We start from the raw sequence: 19,256 nt of genomic DNA on the forward strand, positions 1-19,256 counted from the left end.
TTAAATTCATTTGGTGCAGTGTGTGTCCAGATTGCAACTCCGATGCTGAGCTAGAGCTAACCTGTGTGCTCTCTGGGAGAAGGAACAGCAGAAGGGATTGGCCAGGCAAAAAAAGGTTTATTTTCTGCTGATAGCTGGTATGAAATGTCAGCAGTATAATTTCCAGAGAATGTTTCAGAAAATGGAAACGCAGGTGGATTTGATTTGTTAAAATGAATGAGAAAGGGAAAGATGCTGAGGGCAGATTTGATTAGGACTGGATGGAAAAGTCATATCAGGAAGGAAGAAATAAACATTTTGTGATAGGAAATGCACAAATTTATCTCACTTGTTCCTCACAACAGCCCTGGGAGATAGGTACTATTATTATAATTATCTCATTTTACAGTTTAGGAAACTGAGGCAGATAGCAGTTAAGTGACTTGCCCAGGGTTACACAACTGGTCAGTGATTGAGCCTGAGTTCAAATTCAGGATTGCTGATTTCATACCCAGTGACAGAGCAAGTGTTACTAACTACAAAAACTGTTTCTATTATTTGAAAAGGAGTTGGGTTCCAGAGATCTTGGCAAAAACCTTTTAATAGCTCCTTGCTATTCCTCCTCACTTATGGTAGCTGCCAGAAGTGGTAATTCATTGAGACAAAGCAATAGTCACCAAAGTACACTTCCAAAATTAGCACACACAACCATGTTACTCCCTAGTTCAAAAAGTTTCAATGGCTCCCTTTTACCTCCAGGATAAAATATGAATTCCTCCGTTTGTCATCTGAAGCCATTCACGATGTGGCTCCAATTTCCATTCCAGGTTTACTTTCCTTTTCTCCACCTCGAACAATCTGTTTTAGCCAAATTGATGTTCTTGTTACTCCTTGTATAGACATTGAATCAGAGATTTAGAGCTGTAAGGAACCTTACAGTTTCTTTTACACATGAGGAAACTGAGTCCCAAAAAGAGAAAGTGACTTGACCAAATCAGGTATTAGGAAGGAGCTAAAAATCACTGCACTTTCCAATTCTAGCTCTGTGGTCCACTGTGACCTCCAGGTTTTTAAGATGTTCTTGGAATAACATAGATATAGATAGTCTTTTTTTTAGGTTTTTGCAAGGCAAATGGGATTACGTGGCTTGCCCAAGGCCACACAGCTAGGTAATTATCAAATGTCTGAATCCAGATTTGAACTCAGGTCCTCCTGACTCCAGGGCCGGTGCTCTATCCACCGTGCCGCCTAGCCAGCCACCCCAGATATAGATATTGTTGAATATAAAATCCAATTGTAATCCAGAACCTGGGACAGAGGCTGACCCACAGTGGGATTCTTGGCACAATTAATGCCCCTCTTTATTTTACATTTGTGGAGCTTCCTTTAAATCCTTGAATAAACTACCCAGTTATCCACATCAAATTCCATATTTAATATAAATCTTATATTTCATACTTTCCATTCCTTCCAAATTTCCAGTTGCCCAGGGTCATCATGAATTTGTCTTCTTCAGTCAACAATATTAATAACCCTATAGACAGAAGATTGGTCTTCGAATCAGAAAGATGAGAATTTGAAATGTAACTCAAGAAAATATTGGTTGTATGGCCAAGGGCAAACCTCTTACCTGTCCCTTAGTTTAGTGATCTGTAAAATATTATTTTATAAATATTATTTTTATTAAAAACTCCATCTTACAAAATTGCTTTGGAGATCAAAATGAAATATATAAAGCACTTTTCACTACAGAAATGTTATCATAGTATTGGCAATGGTGGCAGTAGTGGTGGTGATGATGATATAATGGAAGAGACTTGAACTTCAAATTAAGAGAGGCCTACATTTAAGTCTTGATGGTGCCAATAACTCATGGGGTGGTTTTGGTCAAGTCTCCTCCTTTCTTTAGATCTTGGTTTCTGCCAAATCTGGAGGCTAGATTCAGTGATATCAATGACCCTCAAGTGATGTGGATTCCCTCCAGCATTCTCCCACAATATTACAATTAAGGGACTTGTCTGAGGCAAGTCCAATGAACTGGTTGGTTACCCAGCTCCCAATCAAATTAGTGTCTTCTCAGTTAACCCTTTGAACAAAAACTCAAATTTTACTCCCAGAATCTGGGACAGAGTCTGACACCTAATAGTCTTTTTAAAAATTACTTTATTAGGGGCAGCTAGGCGGCGCGGTGGATAGAGCACCGGCCCTGGAGTCAGGAGGACCTGAGTTCAAATATGACCTCAGACATTTGATAATTACCTAGCTGTGTGGCCTTGGGCAAGCCACTTAACCTCATTGCCTTGCACAAAAAAACCTAAAAAAATTATTTTATTGATTGATGGGTTAAAACTAGCCTCAAGTTTTTACAGTAGACTCATATCCTCTCTTAGACACTTACTAGCTGTGTGACCCTGGACACATCACTTCTGTCGACCTCAGTTTCCTCATCCACAAAATAGGAATAAGTATAACACCTAATTCCCAAGGTTGTTGTGAAGACCCAATGAGATAATCTATATTAAGCTCTTTGCAGACCTTAAAGTATCATAGAAATGTTAGTTGTTCCATTATTATTATGATTATTATTCTTGTTGCTGTCATATAGTTAATATGTTCCTCTTAATTCCCTTGCTAACCTACAAGTCCCACAAGGTGCAACATGATGCTTAGCCTTGCACAAAGCAGGTGTTCAATAAATGGTTTCGAAAGTGAGACTTCTTTCCATCTACACACACACTTGTCCCATCTACCTTTGCCTTCCCAGCTTAAACCTGAGTAACAGTGATATCCTGACCATCTATGATGGAGATGAGGTCATGTCCCACATCCTTGGGCAGTATCTGGGCAACAGTGGACCTCAGAAGCTCTACTCTTCTAGCCCGGACCTCACCATCCAATTCCACTCAGATCCGGCGGGCCTCATCTTTGGAAAGGGCCAAGGGTTTGTCATGAGCTACATAGGTGAGTATGTTTTAAAGTCAGTCTCGCTGGGCCCTGTGGACTGGGGCCAGGGCTCATTTCTGCTGGGCACATTTATTCTTAGGTTTGCTAATTTTCACATTGGAGTGTGCACAGGTAAATTATGAGAGGTAGCAGTTGAATAGCAAAGAGAATGCTAGAAGAACCACCAGGAAAACATGCTGCTCCCAGGAAGGTGGTGCGCTTCATGGGGGAAATGAGGCATAAATATTCAGACAGGGCCAGTGGGTTGATTTTTCTTGACTGCATTTCTTTGGTAAAAAGGAGGAGTTTTTTAATAAAAAAAATAAAGGAAGGGAGAAAAATTCAAGAGCTATTGCTAGGTAAGATTTTATTATTTTTTAAGGGGCAATGTGACATAGTGGATTGGGAACTGAGCCTTGAGTCAGAAAATGTGTTGAAATCCCACCTTAGCCACTTATTGGCTGTGTGATCCCAGGAAGAAATTGGTATTGCCTTTTTTATATCTTTAGTACCTACCATATAGCAAATTTTTAATAAATACTTGTTTTGTCTGAATAAGTTGTTGAGATGGGAAATCCATTCCTTCTTCAGATCCCCTGTCTTTCTGGGGAATCTCCTTGGAATGAAGGAAGATGGATCACCTCTAAATAAAACTGCTTAGGGTGCATTATTCCAGGTTGTCTGAGCAAAGGTTTCTCTATCAAAATCTCAGCACACTAAGAAGTTTCCACACCCAGCTAGCTTTTTTTCCAGGTCAATGATCATGATTCATTCTCCTCAGTGGTCTGCTTTCCCCTCGGAGAGTAGAACATGGCGATGGATTGCTTCAGAAGTCCTTGTTTATGTTTCTCTGGGGCCTCTTTACTTCCTGATTATGCTGATCTGTAATTTTCTCCTCCTGGCTCTTGTTTTCTGCTTTTCTATGTAGGGTTTCCCCACAAGTTCTCCATCAGGGCTACCCAGAGTGAGTGACAGTAAATCTTGTGAAGGTCAACCACTCTTGGTAGTTTGGTTGAAATGACCACAGCCTGATTCAATTTGTTTTAGAGTTGGAAGAGACCTTAGAAATTAAAAAAATATAGCCTCCCTTGTTTGTTTTTTTTAATAGAAGCAAATGACCTGCTCAAAGTCACCCAGCTAGAAAGGTATAAATCCTGATCTATGATCTCAAATATTGATTCCTAATCCAATTATCTTTTTTATATATGTTCATATATGAGCAGGCCATCCCTCATGACAGTCCCCAGACTCAAGAAATAGTTCTTTTAAGAGGCCATTGATTTACTTGAATCAAGAGAATTTTCTTTCTGGGATGATTGTCATTGAAAAACATGATTTCATATTCTAAAGTAGTCAGAGGCAGCATAGTGGAAAGAATACTGGACTTGGAATCATTCCTGATTCCACTGTTCACTATTGGTGGGACATTGGACTAATTATTTTATCTTCCTAGGTTTCATATTCCTCTTTTGCAAAATGAGTATAATTAATGCAAGCATCACAAAATTGGCGTAATTAGTGCAACCTCTCAGGGTTTGTATGAGGAAAGTATTATTTGGATAATTATTTGAATAGGGGCAGCTAGATGGCACAGTGGGGTGAGCATCAGCCCTGAAGTCAGGAGGGCTGGAGTTCAAATCTGGTCTCAGACACTTACTGCTATATAACCTTGGTCAAGTCACCCAACCTTGATTGCCCAGCTTCCAGGGCCATCTCTAGTCATCCTGATTCATATCATTGAACCCAAATGGTTCTACAGGAAAAAGAGAGGCTGGAGACTTTGTACAGTATCCCCTCATCCAGATCCAATTCATGGCATCCAAGTCATGGCATCACTTCTCTGATATCATGATCTTCTTTGCAAATGAAGGACAAACATCATTATCATTAGTCCTGCTAGGTCTAATATCAACATTAGTTGACTAATGTTAAAATCCACCAGAAATTCCCCGTTAATGTTCAGTATTGTGGAAAAATCATGCAACTTTTATGTTGCTTGATGCTTTGATAGTGTTTTAAGATTTGAAAATTTACTTTCTAAAATATGATTGCCTTTTATAAATGTGGAAATTGAGGTTATGAGGGGCCAAGTTGCTTACCCTTAATTATACAAGTGTTTGAGACAGGATCAAAATCCAGGACTTCATAACTCCAAGGTCAGCACTCTATTCATTACTTCGTGCTGCTACTAATAAAAATAGCTGATATTTTAAAAAGTAGATAACAATGAATAATTATATAGCACCTTCTATGCTCCAAGGGCTATGTCATTATTACCTCATTAAATCCCCACAACAACCCTGAGAGGTAATTTCAATTCATTCCCATTTTACAGTTGAGAAATGTGAAACAGACCAAGGGTCACACAACTAGTAAGCATCAAGCCAAACCCTTTAACCATTATTTTCCATTTTCTGTTTATTCTTGTTTTTGCGAACATTAGCCAACGTAGACTTAAGCATGACCAGGATAATTCCAAGACATATTTTCGTCTCCTTTTCCTCCAGTGGAAAGAGACCTCATTTCTCTATGGCAAACCAGGATAGCCTTGACGCTCATGGACTGAAATGAACTCTTGAATTTAACTCCAAGAGAGGACATGTATAGTTTCCCCACACTCCTCTAAAAGCTGCTAATCAGAGTGGATTATCCTGGGATTGTCTCCTCCTATACCAACATGTTCCTATACTCTTGGGATTCCATTAATGCTGGGCGTCCCTTACTTTTTTCTTGCTTTCCATCTATCATGCATCACCATGGGAAGGAAGAGTAGGAAAGAAGGAAAGGGGTGAAGCAAGTCATGCAACATTTTCCAAGGGCAGGCAGTCTGCCCTAGAGGACAGAGTGTTGGACTTGGAGTCAGCAGACCTGGGTTCAAGTCTCAGTTCTGAAACTTGTTGGGTACATCTAATGGTGTGATTTTTGAGCCTCAACATTCTCATCTGAAAAGTGGGATCAAGGAGAAAGTATTTACTCTACCAACTTCACATGATGGCAGACTATGAGAAAAATATTTTAAAGTCTTAAAAATAATAGCTCAGTGGTGGTCATCCATTCAACACACATTTATTAAGTACCTACTATGTGCCAGATACAGTTAAGAACAGAGGATACCATAAGATAAAACCACTCCCTACCCTTGGAGACCACTACTGGGGGAGACTATTTAAATAACTGGGTATATACAATCCTACTATATAAAAGTCACCATACTAAGCACTGAGAATAAAGAGAAAGGCAAAATAGCAAACTATTGCAATTATTTGATGGGCTAATATTTGGAGGGAGAGGCTATTCAAAATATCCTTTAATGGGGCAGCTAGGTGGCGTAGTGGATAAAGCACCGGCCCTGGAGTCAGAAGTACCTGGGTTCAAATCTGGTCTCAGACACTTAATAATTACCTAGCTGTGTGGCCTTGGGCAAGCCACTTAACCCCATTTGCCTTGCAAAAAAAAAACCTAAAAAATTAAAAATTATCCTTTAAGCAAAAGTCAGTTTTCTGAGACTTTGTAAATTCTTAGCCATTGGCAAACCAGAATCTGCAGGGAGAAATTGTTTGGCCACATCAGCATTTTAAGAAAGGGTTTCAGTGAGTGGAGACATATGTTCTGACAATGAAAAAAAACACAGAAAGAAGAAAGACCCAGAAGGGCAAGTACTCTTCTTCACCTGGAGAACCCTGATGCAACAACACTCTCTAGTCTGATACCACTTGAGATCTCTCTGAGATTCCAAAGTAAACCACCAGTGAGGTTTGTGATAGTCTTGGAAAAGCTATATAACAGGATGGGGCCACATGTCAACTCTCAAGGTCAACCATCCAGTAGATTTCCTGAGACTCGTTGGGTTTTGGAGAGGATGTGCTTGTTTGAAACCCATGCCTTTTTCAAACACTTGAAATATACCCCTGAAAGGCAAGTGAGAGACTTTTCAGAGATCCCAGGTTTAAACTTTGGAGGTCAGAGATTCAGGATCACCAATTTAGAACTACCCAGATCAATTTTATAAATGAGTCCCCGAGACGTTCAATGACTTGTCCAGAGACACACAACTGATAAATATCCAAGATAAAATTCAAACCCGAGCCTTCCTAGCACCAAGTTCACTATACTGTTGTTATTGTTATTGAGTCAGGCCCAATACTTCACAATCCCATTTGGAATTTTTTTAGCAGAGATGGTGGAGCATGTTGCCATTCCTTTTCCATAACATTTTACAGATTAGAAAACTGAGTCAAATGAAGTTAAGTGATTTGCCCAGGTTCATACAGCTAGTAAGTGTCTGGGCTCAGATTTGATCTCAGATCTTACTGGCATCAGGTCTTATGGTCTCTCTACTGCAGTGCCACCTAGGTGCCCACTCATTTTAGAGAGACTGATCGATCAAGCAGAGGTGCTACTAGGAAGCAGAGTGAGCCAACCCTTGGTCTATGCCTAAAGATTCATTTGAACTAGTCTTACTAATTCTATTACAATTTCTTCCCTGTTGAAGGACACCAAAGGCACCTCAGTACCACTAGATTTAACTCTCTGGGGCCAAGCCACAGTACCCTAGTTTCAACTCTATGCCTGAGGTCATATAAGTAATGAGAACTGGAGCTAGGATTAAAACTTAGCTCTCTGGACCCCAGATTCACTCTACCTTGATGCCCATCCTTTATCCCAGATGGAGAAACTATGACCCAGAGAATGGAACTGCTTCATCCATGGTCATGTAGCTTATTAGTGACCAAACCAGATCCAGTATCCAAGCCATCCTAGGACAACTAAATGAATTTTCCTACACTTTCCACCCAGACAGTGAGCACTTCGTAAGCTGCAATCCAGGTCTCTCTTGAAGTTTTTAAGTGGAATACAAATAGGTTTTCCCATTCCCCATCAAGTCATTTTAGAGTTCCTTTTCCTGGCCCTTCTTTTCACAGACACCCAAGAGATTGCTTTTTCCCAGTTAAAACAGTGATGAAATCCCAGGAAAAGCCATTGTGTATTTTTTTGCTTAGAATTACCTTCCAGCAAATAAGCCAGGCCATTTTGCTCTTCCTGACTCCCCAGAAGCACATAAGGATGGCAAATTAATTACGTGACATAATTAGCTCTCCTTCCTGAATCTGCATGGTGGGCATTTCTGAGCAGGGATAGCCATGCTGGCACATAGGATTGTTACTTATATAACAGAATGGGGGGGTAGATGGGTACTGGGAGGGGAGAAATCAATAGGAATATAAGAATTTCAACTGGAGGGACTTTATTATGAATCAAGAAAATGTTTCACATGGAACCTAATAGAATTTATAGTAGCCTAGAGGATAAGATCATAGAAGTGGAAGAGACTTCAGAGGTCATCTCTAAAACCAACCTCCCCATTTTATAGAGAAGGAAACTGAGGCATAGTGTGGTTAGGTAATTTGCCTAGGATCACAAAATTAATACGATTCTGAAATGGATTTCAAAGCCACATCTTCCTGATTTGAAGCAAAACGCAATATCTACTACTAATAATAACAGTAATAATAACAATTATTAGGATTTGATCCTCACAACCACTCTAGAAGTAAGGTATAATTATTATCCACACTTTGTAGATGAGAAAAATGTGGTACAGAGACTAAGTGATTTCCCTAATGTCACACAGCTAATAAACGTCTCAGGTGAAACTTGAACTCGGGCCAGGGCAGTTAGGTCAGCAGATAAAGTGTCCAGTCTGGAGTCAAGAAAACCTGAGTTCAAATCTAGCCTTAGATAGCTGTGTGACTCTGGGCAAGACATTTAACCCTCTTTGTCTCAGGTTTTTCATCTATAGAATGACCTGGAGAAGGAAATGGTTAACCATTCCTGTACCTTTGCCAAGAAAACCCCAAATGGGGTCACGGTTGGACATGACTGAAAAAAACTGAACAGCAATAACAACAGACTGTGTGATTCCAGATTTAGTTTCCTAGCCACTGTCCCACCTAGTTGTGTCTTTGCTGCTAATGGAGTAAGAGGAGCATCCAGTTATAAGAAGCTCTCAGTTCCTTTCCTCGGAACCTCAGACCACCACACGAGGAAGACGGAGTTCTTTCCAGGGAGCATGTTTGGAAATAATAACACTGATAATCACAACTCACACTTATACAGCGATATGAAGTTTGCAGCTGAGAAGGCTGCAATGTATTATAGATAAGAAATCACCCAGGAAAATTGTTGTGAAAGTTGATGTTAAAAAATATGAGCGGAGGGGCAGCTGGGTGGCAAAGCAGATAGAGCACCGGCCCTGGAGTCAGGAGGACCTGAGTTCCAGTCTGGCCTCAGACACTTCATCATGACCTAGCTGTGTGGTCTTGGGCAAGCCACTGAACCCCATTGGCTTGCAAAAACCTAAAAAAACATATGACCAGAAAAAAGAGAAACCAATCCTATAACTAGAGTGAAAGATGACTGTTGGATATCCTTCTTGTTCTATTGAATCCATGTTTTGTCAAGAAAAATCTGAGGACCTGAGGACCCCCCCCCCCCACATACCCACAACCCCTAAGAAATAATAGGAAGATATGAATGAGATTTCTATAGTGTGGGCAGACCTAGGTGACTTGCAACTTGGTGGTTGTACTTGAAGGAAATTTCTAAATTAATGAGATTATAGATCCATTAGAGTACTGAAATCTTATTTCAATTCATTCAATTGATTATTAACCAGCAAGAATTTATTAAGCTCCAACTTTGCATCAGACATTAATTTAAGCAATTCAGATACAAAGAAAAAAGTAAAAATGGTCCAGACTTTCAATGAGCTTATACTCCAGAGGATGAAGCAATACATTAGAAGTAGGTACAACTAAAATATTTGAAGAGAGGAACTAAGTGGTGCAAAGAATACAAATTTCAGATTTTCCCCAGGTCTATAATGGCTCAGTTGTAGGCAGACCCACTTTTAGAATATAAGAGTCTAAATATAGTAAAGTTAGTTTAGAAATGAGTGCCAGTGGGGTGGCTGGGTGGTGCGGTGGATAGAGCACCAGCCCTGGAGTCAGGAGGACCTGAGTTCAAATCTGACCTCAGACACTTAATAATTACCTAGCTGTGTGGCCTTGGGCAAGACACTTAACCCCATTTGCCTTGCAAAAACCTAATAGATGATAGATAGATAGATAGATAGATAGATAGATAGATAGATAGATAGAAAGAAAAGAAATGGGTGCCTGAGTCAGACAAACTACAAAGGATATATTTTAGGCTTCCTGTGTAGAACATCACATATTCTCAGGGAATCCAAATTAGGAGGGACCACAGAGGTGATCTAACCTGTGGCTGGAGTCAAGAAGACCTGAGGTAAAATCTGATAGCAGATATTTATATGACCCTGGCCAAGTCACTTGACTGTCTGCCTCAGTTTCCTCTTCTGTAAAGTGGGAAAAAATAACACCTACCTTCCAGGGTTATTGGGAGGATAAAATGAGGTGTCTGTAAAATGATTTACAAACCTTTAGGAACCATATAAATGCTATTTAGTATTTTTAATGATGCCACACTGGTTTAATAATTGCTTGTTAAACAAACAAAGGCACATGGCATAGAATGAGGTCATTGGAAGAGAGTATAATAAAATGCCTGAAATCACACTGTTGAAATTTAGAGAGAATTTAAGAGAGAAATGGGTAGCTATTTCTGAGAAGTAGAAGAAAGGTTTAAATTCCACCTCTGCCTTTTACTCACTATGAGATTTTTGGGTAAATCATAAGCCTTTATTTCTTCTTCTGTAAAATATGAAGATTAGTCTCTAAAGTCTCTTCAATCTCCATTAGGTGATTCAACCTCCATCCTCTTATTTCTCTGAATTTCTCAATGTGTGTGTGTGTGGGGGGGGAGCAGGGAGGAATCTTACCTCAAATTTTCACTAATTGTGTGATCCATGAGCAAGTCACTTTAACCCCTCTGCCAATTGCCCTAATCAACTTTGTCAATAAACAAGCATTTATTAAGGTACCACAATGTTCTGGGTATTATACTAGGCATTGAAGATGTAATGACAAAAGTGAAAGTCTCTCCCCTCAAAGGGCTTGCATTCTATTAAGGAAGATTACAGTGTGCTTGCATAGGTTTTGCCAATACTCATACAAAGCAAATTCAAGGCAACATTGCATAAGAAAATGAGGGTAATGATTCCAGTAGTTCTTCTTTCATGAGGATTTTGATGAAGTTTCAAAGAGATGGCACTTTAAAACCTTTAACATCCCTTAAAGGGCTATATAAACGTCCATTCTTATTACCATTAGCTATAATTGAGGCATATATTTATTTGATTGAAATCAATTACTTGTATCTTTCTTTTGAAGAGGTCTCAAGGAATGACTCCTGCTCAGATTTGCCTGAAATTCAGAATGGCTGGAAAACCACATCTCACACAGAGCTGGTGAGAGGGGCAAAGATCACCTATCAATGTGACCCTGGCTATGATATTGTGGGCAGTGACACCCTCACTTGCCAGTGGGACCTGACATGGAGCAGCGATCCACCATTTTGTGAGAAAAGTAAGACAAATTTCAGATTTTCCCCTGGGTCTATAATGGGCCTGATTGTAGGTAGACCCTCTCTTAGAGTTTGAGAGTCTAAATATATTAAAATCAGTTTAGAAATGGGGCATTCAAACTTGCTTGCCTTAGACAGACAAAATAGAAAGGACATATTTTAAGCTTCCTGTGTAGAATACCACATTTTCTCAGGGAATTCAAATTAGAAGGGACCACAGAGGTCATCATTTCTAACCTGTGGCTGAACAGGGATCCTTTCTACTACAAGATAATCCCACAAATGGTCATTCAACTTAATGCTTGAAAATCTTTAATTAGAGGGAATTCAAGGAAGCCCATTCTGCTTTCAGATAGCTCTCATTGTTAGGACTGTCATCTGTCATACTGTATGCGTATCTCTTTCTCTCTCTTTTTCTCTCATACTCTCACTTTTCTCTTTTCCTTCTCTCCTTCTCCTCTCCTCTCCTCTTTTCTCTTTCCCTCTGTATCTCTTTCAATGTCTCACTTTCTGTGTGTGTGTGTGTGTCTCTGTCTCTCTGTGTAGTTATCTATCTGTCTCTCTCCCTTTTCCTTCTCTCCTCTCCTCTTCTCTTTGGTTCTTTTTCCTCTCTCTCTCTCCCTCTTCTTCTTCCTTTCTTCTTCTTTCCTTCCTTCTCCTCTTCTTTTCTATATCTTTCTGTCTCAGCTTCTGTTTCTGTCTCTCCATCTCTGTCTGTCTCTCCTCCCAGTTAAATGTAGAACAGCATTGGAAGAAAGGGATGGCCTGTGGGTCCTTGGAGTCTCCAAACATTTGTTTCTTAGGCTTTTCATCAAAGTATTTTTATAAGTAGATCTCTGAGCTATAATTGAGGAAAGTGAATTGGGGCCTTGGTCCACAATGTTGAAATTTGGATAATGATGAAAATATTATCCTAGGGAATTCATCTTCCCTGGGTCCCTGCCTTCCCTCTCCTCCCCAGGAACAGCCAGTCTTCAACAATGTCCAAACCTCTTGATGTTCCCCCCGCCATGGAGACTCCACCCCAGATAAACTCCCCTTCTCCACCCTTACCTACTGTTCCATCCTACTCTTACTGCAAGCATGAAAGTTCTTAGTTATACTTCTAGTTTATCTAATTTGCCCCCCAAAACCCTCAAAATTGCCTATTTTGACAAACACATATTTCAAAAATTAGATTAGCAGCATATGCTATTCATGTTCACATATGAGTTGTAGAGTGACTAGAATAGCCAGGTTTGGGGTCAGAAAAGACCTGAGTTGTCATCTGGCCTCTGACCCATATTTGTTAGGTAACCCTGGGAAAATCATTTGGTATTTCTATGTCTTCTGTCTCTCACTAAGATGAAATGTTCCAGATAACTGGTTGATCTTGAAAAATAGAGAAAATTTATAGTCCATGGGATTCCCATAGTAATGAAATCACATATCTAGATAAAAAAACAGATATACTTGCACACACATTTATGTGTCTGTCACTAATGATCAAATAAAGGACCATGAAGGATATTATATTCTTTCTCTTCCTTGCTAATCATAGGATAGGCTGGTGATGAGGAACACAGAACTGGATTTTACATATATATAATATATGTATATACATATATATATATACCTACTCACACACAGATTTACATATATTTAATTATATTCATAAATGAACATTTACATACATACACACATATAGCTATAGTTACATATTATATATATATGTATATATATATAAATATATATACATATTTACTATATAATCAAGCTATAGTCCAAAATATGTATTCATATTTAAGAAGAGATCTTGTTGCAGTTTTTATCATATTAATTAAAATAAAAAATATTTTATAAACTTTTTAGTTTCCTCAATTTTAAGTAGATTGGGCCTATTATATCTCTGGTAGAGGATGTCAAATGCATTCTGTTTAGAAATCCAGAAGCTTCTGAGAAAATGGAAGTGTCTGATTTTCTTCTTACAATTTAGACCACCAAGAAGCAAATATGTATTCAATTGTGTGTCTATGTGCTAGATAATCCCCTCCCTCTCCCTTCCAATGACCCACCGATACACATCTTTGCATTCTGTCTCAGCATCTGGGCCTCTGGGAAGAGGCGGTGATGAAAGAGAGAAAGAGACAGAGAGAAGAAGAGGAAGTGAGGTGAGAAAAAGAAAGGTCTATTGAGATTTTACACAGGAATTTAAAAAATCATTCAAAGACTGATTAAAATATCCCAAAGAGCGCTAAATGGCAAAAATTCCTCCTCTCCTTTAAAAGTTCAGTTGTTTTTATTTCCTCTTAAAAGACCCTATACAATACATTCTGTGAAATGTAATCTCCTCAGGGCAAGAAGCATTTCATTGTCTCTGTAATATGTTGGGCAGTTGCTGGTGTATAATAAATGTTTCCTAATTGTGTCTGGAAACAAATCGAATCCAATTGAATTGGGTGATAAGATGCTGGGGAGCCAATATGTCTGTGGTTTTTCTCATCAGTTATGTACTGCACCGATCCTGGGGAAGTGGACCATTCTACTCGTTTGATTTCGGATCCTGTGCTCCTCGTCGGAACCACCATCCAATACACCTGCAATGCCGGTTTTGTTCTTGAGGGCAGTTCTCTTCTGACCTGCTACAGCCGAGAGACAGGAACACCTATCTGGACTTCTCGACTCCCACACTGTGTCTGTGAGTCATGTTTATCAACCGAATCCACACAGGCTCTGGGAAACTTTACAGTCTCTTGGTCTAATGTTGGGTGGGATATTTGGAAAGAACCAATCCTACATCTTGGGCAATTTTCTCGGAAAAATTAATGAGCCCACTAAGAGGAGTATCCATACCTGCTTTCAACCTTGTTTCCCAGAGCCACCAAATCACAAACCTATAATCCTAGAGTTAGAAAGAAACCTGAAAGTCATCTTCTCTAATCCCATCATTTTCTAGAAGAAAAATGAGTCACACAGACACAAGGGACTTCCCTAGTGGTTGAAGAGTCAAATTTCAAACTGAGGTCCTCTGCCTACAAGCTCCACATTCTTAAATTTACAGCCAGAAATGACCTTAGAAGCCATGTAGTCCAAATCTTTCATTTTGCAGATGAGGAAATTGAGGCACAGAAAGGTAAAATAACTTGTTCATAATCACAAATAACTAGCTTACATAGTCACAAAGGTATTAAATAAGAACCAGATCTTCTGCCTCCAAGTCCTGTCCTCTAATCATAACATGACTCTAAATCAAAAGTATTGATTAAAGTATTTAGGGGCCAAGGAGCCACTTTCAGAGAGAAATGAAAAAATAATTGATTCATTCCTGCTACCTTTTTGGATACAAGGTTATTCTACAGTCCTGGAAAATATCCTGAAGATGCTGAAACTAAAGATTTGCAAGCTTAGTAAAAGTAATATAATATGTATTCCCCTTCCGAATATCTAGTCAAAATATTACAAAGGAAGAAGAATAGCTGAGGTTCAACCAGTCAGGCAGGAGACACATAAGTCTAGAAAAGAGAGGGAAGAAAAATTACTCAAAACAGGTTCAGACTCTTTCCAGAGCCTAATAATAACTTCCCAGAAATTTGGTCAACATGGAGTTCATCTAATGGATGACAAAATTGCTGATGCCACCTTTTTTCCCACTTCCACATCTTTTGAAGTCAATTATGGGTGAGACAGAGCCAAAAAATCACTTGCCTGTAAAAGACCTGGGAATTTCAGTGGACAGCAGGCTCAGTCTGAGTCAGTAGGGAGATGGCAATCAGTCAATCAACCAACAACTATTAAACATTCACAGGGTGAGACACTAGGCTAAGTGCTTAGGATACAAAGAAAGGCAATAATGTGGCCTTGAGGAGCTCACATTCTAATGGAAATAGGCAAACAACTATGTACCATACACAAGATACATATGGGTAAATGCAAAAGTTGTCTCAGATGGAAAGCCAGAGTGGGGGTGGGGGTGAGGACTTGGAAATGTTTATTGCTGAATGTGAAAGTCAGAGGAGAAAATGAAATCTTATGATCCATTAAGATCCATCAAGAGAACCTTAGTGTTTATACCCCTCAGGAGAGAATAGTCCTGCTGTCCTGAGCCCTGAGGCAGAGCAAATATGGTGTATTGTGTACTATTCTGAGAACTATATTTTATGGGAGAGTGGTGGAGGGCCTACTGTCTGGCCACATCAGAATCAATTAAAGGAACTAGGGATTAGTAGCCTGAAGGGGAGAAAGCTTCAGGTGGGCTGTCAGGTTCAGGAGATGCATTCAGCCTCAAAAGGGTAGAACTTGGAGCAATCTTGTAAAGTTGCAGCTTCCAGCAATGCCAAATGGGTTGCCTTGGGGATTGATGCAACCTCTTTCTTTTTCACTGGAGAGCTTAAAATGGAAGCCAGGTGATGACTACTTCTGGAGCAGGGTGTAGAGAAGATTTTTGTTTAGGTAGAGGTCACCTTAGAAGTCCTTCTGATGTTAAAGTGCTGAGATTCTCTAGGGACACAAGATTTCTTGTGGCAAGGAAAAATGGCCTTGGTAAATGTCATAGAGCAAAGCCCTTCCTGACATTCCTATAGGGAATTCTGTGTCTCAGAATCATGAAGCAGAGAATCATGGGATTTAGAGTTGGGAGCGGCCTTAGAAAAGAGACTGTCAGAGTTGGAAGGGACTTAAGAACAGAATATCAAGAATGAGAGGGGACCTTAGAACAGAGGACATAAAGGTTTGGGGAGACTGGAGAATGTCAGAGCTATAAGGGGTCTTAGAACTGGAAATGTCAGGCTTTAGAACAGAGAATGTCAAGAGCTGGAAAGGACTTTAGAATCATTCACTTATATAATATCCAAACTAAAACTCCTTTTTAAAAAAAAAAATTTCTAAACTCTTTTTTTAAAGAGAAAAATAGAAACTCATAAAAGGAATTTCCTCTTCTCCATTTCCCTTTTCTTTGGCTTCACTTTCATCTTCTTTAGAAAAGCTCTAACCAGTGATCATTGAACATGTAGATCGAGCATTTAATCCTGTTGACTTCAGAAGTTCCCACCAACCTGTTCCATATGGTGGGAACCATCAAGAGTTGATTCAGTTAAGAAATTATAAACAAAAACTTGTTTTGTAATGCTAAACAGAGACAGTTAAGTGGTGAAGTGGATAGATCCTTGGCCCTGGAGTCAGGAGGACCTGAGTTCAAATCCGATCTCAGACTCTTAATGATTACCTAGCTGTGTGGCCTTGGGCAAGTCACTTAACCCCATCCCCTTGCAAAAGTAAAATAAAATAAAATGCTAAAGAGTAAAGTGTTGCTAAAGGAATGGAGGTTGGGGATTTTATAATGAGGTAGTTGACCCTCCAGGACCCAAAAGACTTGTAGTTTCTACATCACATTTCTACATCTACCTTCTCTCCTTCACAAATCTGCCTCCCTATAGGCATTATCTCTGACACATAGAGTTGTGGGGAATTCCCTAACACTGAATACTAATAGGTTCACAAAACTTGAGGATGTGCGATAACACTCAGGACTAAGGGCTTTCAACAGTGAATTATGAAAGTTAAGACCTGGTCAAAGTCATGGTTAGGACCATGGACAAGGGCTGGTGTTGCCAGCTGCCCACTATAACTACCTAGATTTGGGGATTCTTGTTCTGAGGGCACTTTTTGAAGTAAATAGAGGGTTATTTTAAAATACTTTTATTATTGAGAAATCATAAAAATCCTCCTCGTTAGTTATTAGCTCTCTGGATTTGAAAAAGTTCACTAAGTTTTCCAAATGAACACACACACACACACACACACACACACACACACACACACACACACTGTCCTCACAAAATGATAGTGGTAAGGATGATCGGACAATTTGAAATGAGAATTTTTGGTGTAAATCTCCAGAAAACTATTTTGCGTGGCTATAGAAATCATACTCCCACAGATGATGCAGACCATGTGTAACTTCCTGACCCTGGGGCACCTAATTGTATGAGTAAATCATCAAGCTGGAACTTGGAGGAGTCACATCCAGACTGTTTGCAAAACACTTTATAAATATTACCTTTTTTGAGTCTTGCAGCAACCCAATAGAAACCATATAATCCCCATTTTATTCTTGAGACTCAGAGATATTAAGTTAATAAGAACCAGAAGTAGGATTTGAATTCAGGTCTTCTGACAGAATGCAGCTTTCTAGCCACCACACAGAAGTTTGGATTTCAGAGTGGAAATTGGGGGTCCTCAATTTGAAAATTAATTTTAATTTCTGATTTGTCTTATTACATATATCAGCAAAGTAGCCTACAATTCTTTAAAGACTTTTGTTGTTTGAAAATACATCACAGATAATAAGATCAGCTGAATGTACACACATGAATATAATTGGAGAGTGGAAGTACTGCCAAGGAGGCAGCATCTTTAGTCATCTGGAGCTAGGGAGAGAACAGGGATAGAGAGCTAGCCTTGGAATCAGGAATATCTGAGTCAATTCTTACTCTTGGATCTTGAGACCTTTGTGGTAATGGACACATCATTTGAACCTATGTGACATTGAGTGTTCTACGGGTCCTTTTCAGCTCTGACATTTTATATTTTCAAGTCCATTCCTTCTCTGCTCTCCTTTTTGTGTGAGCGCCCTCCTAGATTTGACATTCTTTCTTTTCTAAGGCTGCTCTCAGTCAGGATAGTCTCTGATCTAAGATCCCTCCTGGTCCTGACATTCTGTGTTTTAAGGTCCCTTCCAACACTGACATTTTGCATTTTAAGACTCCTTCCATCTGTTTACCAAGGAAATATCAGTGAATCTATTCATGTTTAATCATTTTAGCTACATTCAACTCTTTATGACTCTGTTAGGGGGTTTTCTTATCAAATATATTAGAGTGGTTTGCCATTTCTTTTTCCACCTCATTTCACAGATGAGGAAACTGAGGTTAAGTGACTTGGCCAAGGTCACATAGCTAGGAAATGTCTGAGACCAGATTTGAACTCAGGAAGATGAGCCTGACTCCAGGTCTTCCACTCTATATGTACTATGGCACCACCTAGTCTCCTATTAATGAATAACTTCAAATGAATTCATGGCACAATGGCATGTGTCAGAAAGTATGATTTCCAAAAGCTCTATGGAAGTCCAGAGTTCTAAGCAATCAAACAGCTATATTCAGAATGTAGAATCCACAAATCTTCAGATTGGTCCACAGCATCATCAAGAAAACTTCATTAGATTTCTCAATATTGAGACACTTGTATTTCCTTAGTGAACAAAAGTTTCCCATCATCTGGAGTCCTCTGTTCAGCTCTGGGTGATGTATATTTGAGAGGAAATTGAAAAACCAGGGCATAACCCAAGGATGGTCATCAGGATGACAAAATGTATTTGAACCTATAAAAAATAGGAATTGGTTAAAGGACATTAGAATGTTAAGTTTAAAAAGTGGAAGACTTGGGTCATGTTTTTTGAGGAATAGTGTAGGAGGGAGAAATGAGATCATAAATTTAGAGCTTCAAAGGACCATGGAATCCATCTAGTTCAGTCTGCTTCCTTCTCAGTTGTAGAAAACTGGTCCCAGAGAGATTAAGTGATTTGCCACAGTCTCACAAGGACTAAGAGGCAAAGCTGGGATTTGAACTTGGGTTTTAGCATCACTGAATCTTAGAACCATAAAATCATACAGCCAGAACCAGAAGAGACCTAAGAAGCCATCCAGCCCTTCATCTTATAGTTGAACCACTGGGGGACAGCCAGGTCAAATAGTTTATCAAAAATCACTCAGGTAGCACACATATCAGAGGTAGAATTTCAAATACTGGACTATCCAACCCATCAAACAGACCCCCGAATATTTAGAGAGATG

At 39.4% G+C, this 19,256-nt stretch overlaps 1 protein-coding gene across 1 annotated transcript in view; it reads left to right on the forward strand.

Annotated features, from left to right (window-relative positions):
• SEZ6L (seizure related 6 homolog like) overlaps positions 1-19,256 on the forward strand; it is a 267,843-nt gene that overhangs the window by 225,452 nt on the left and 23,135 nt on the right. Inside the window, exons 15-17 of the mRNA XM_074202257.1 lie at positions 2,744-2,940; positions 11,235-11,429; positions 13,913-14,104. Coding sequence (XP_074058358.1) covers positions 2,744-2,940; positions 11,235-11,429; positions 13,913-14,104 — 584 coding nt within the window. The remainder of the gene's footprint in view (positions 1-2,743; positions 2,941-11,234; positions 11,430-13,912; positions 14,105-19,256) is intronic.

The sequence above is a fragment of the Macrotis lagotis genome, chromosome X (assembly GCF_037893015.1).
Source record: "Macrotis lagotis isolate mMagLag1 chromosome X, bilby.v1.9.chrom.fasta, whole genome shotgun sequence".
NCBI lineage: Eukaryota > Metazoa > Chordata > Mammalia > Peramelemorphia > Peramelidae > Macrotis > Macrotis lagotis.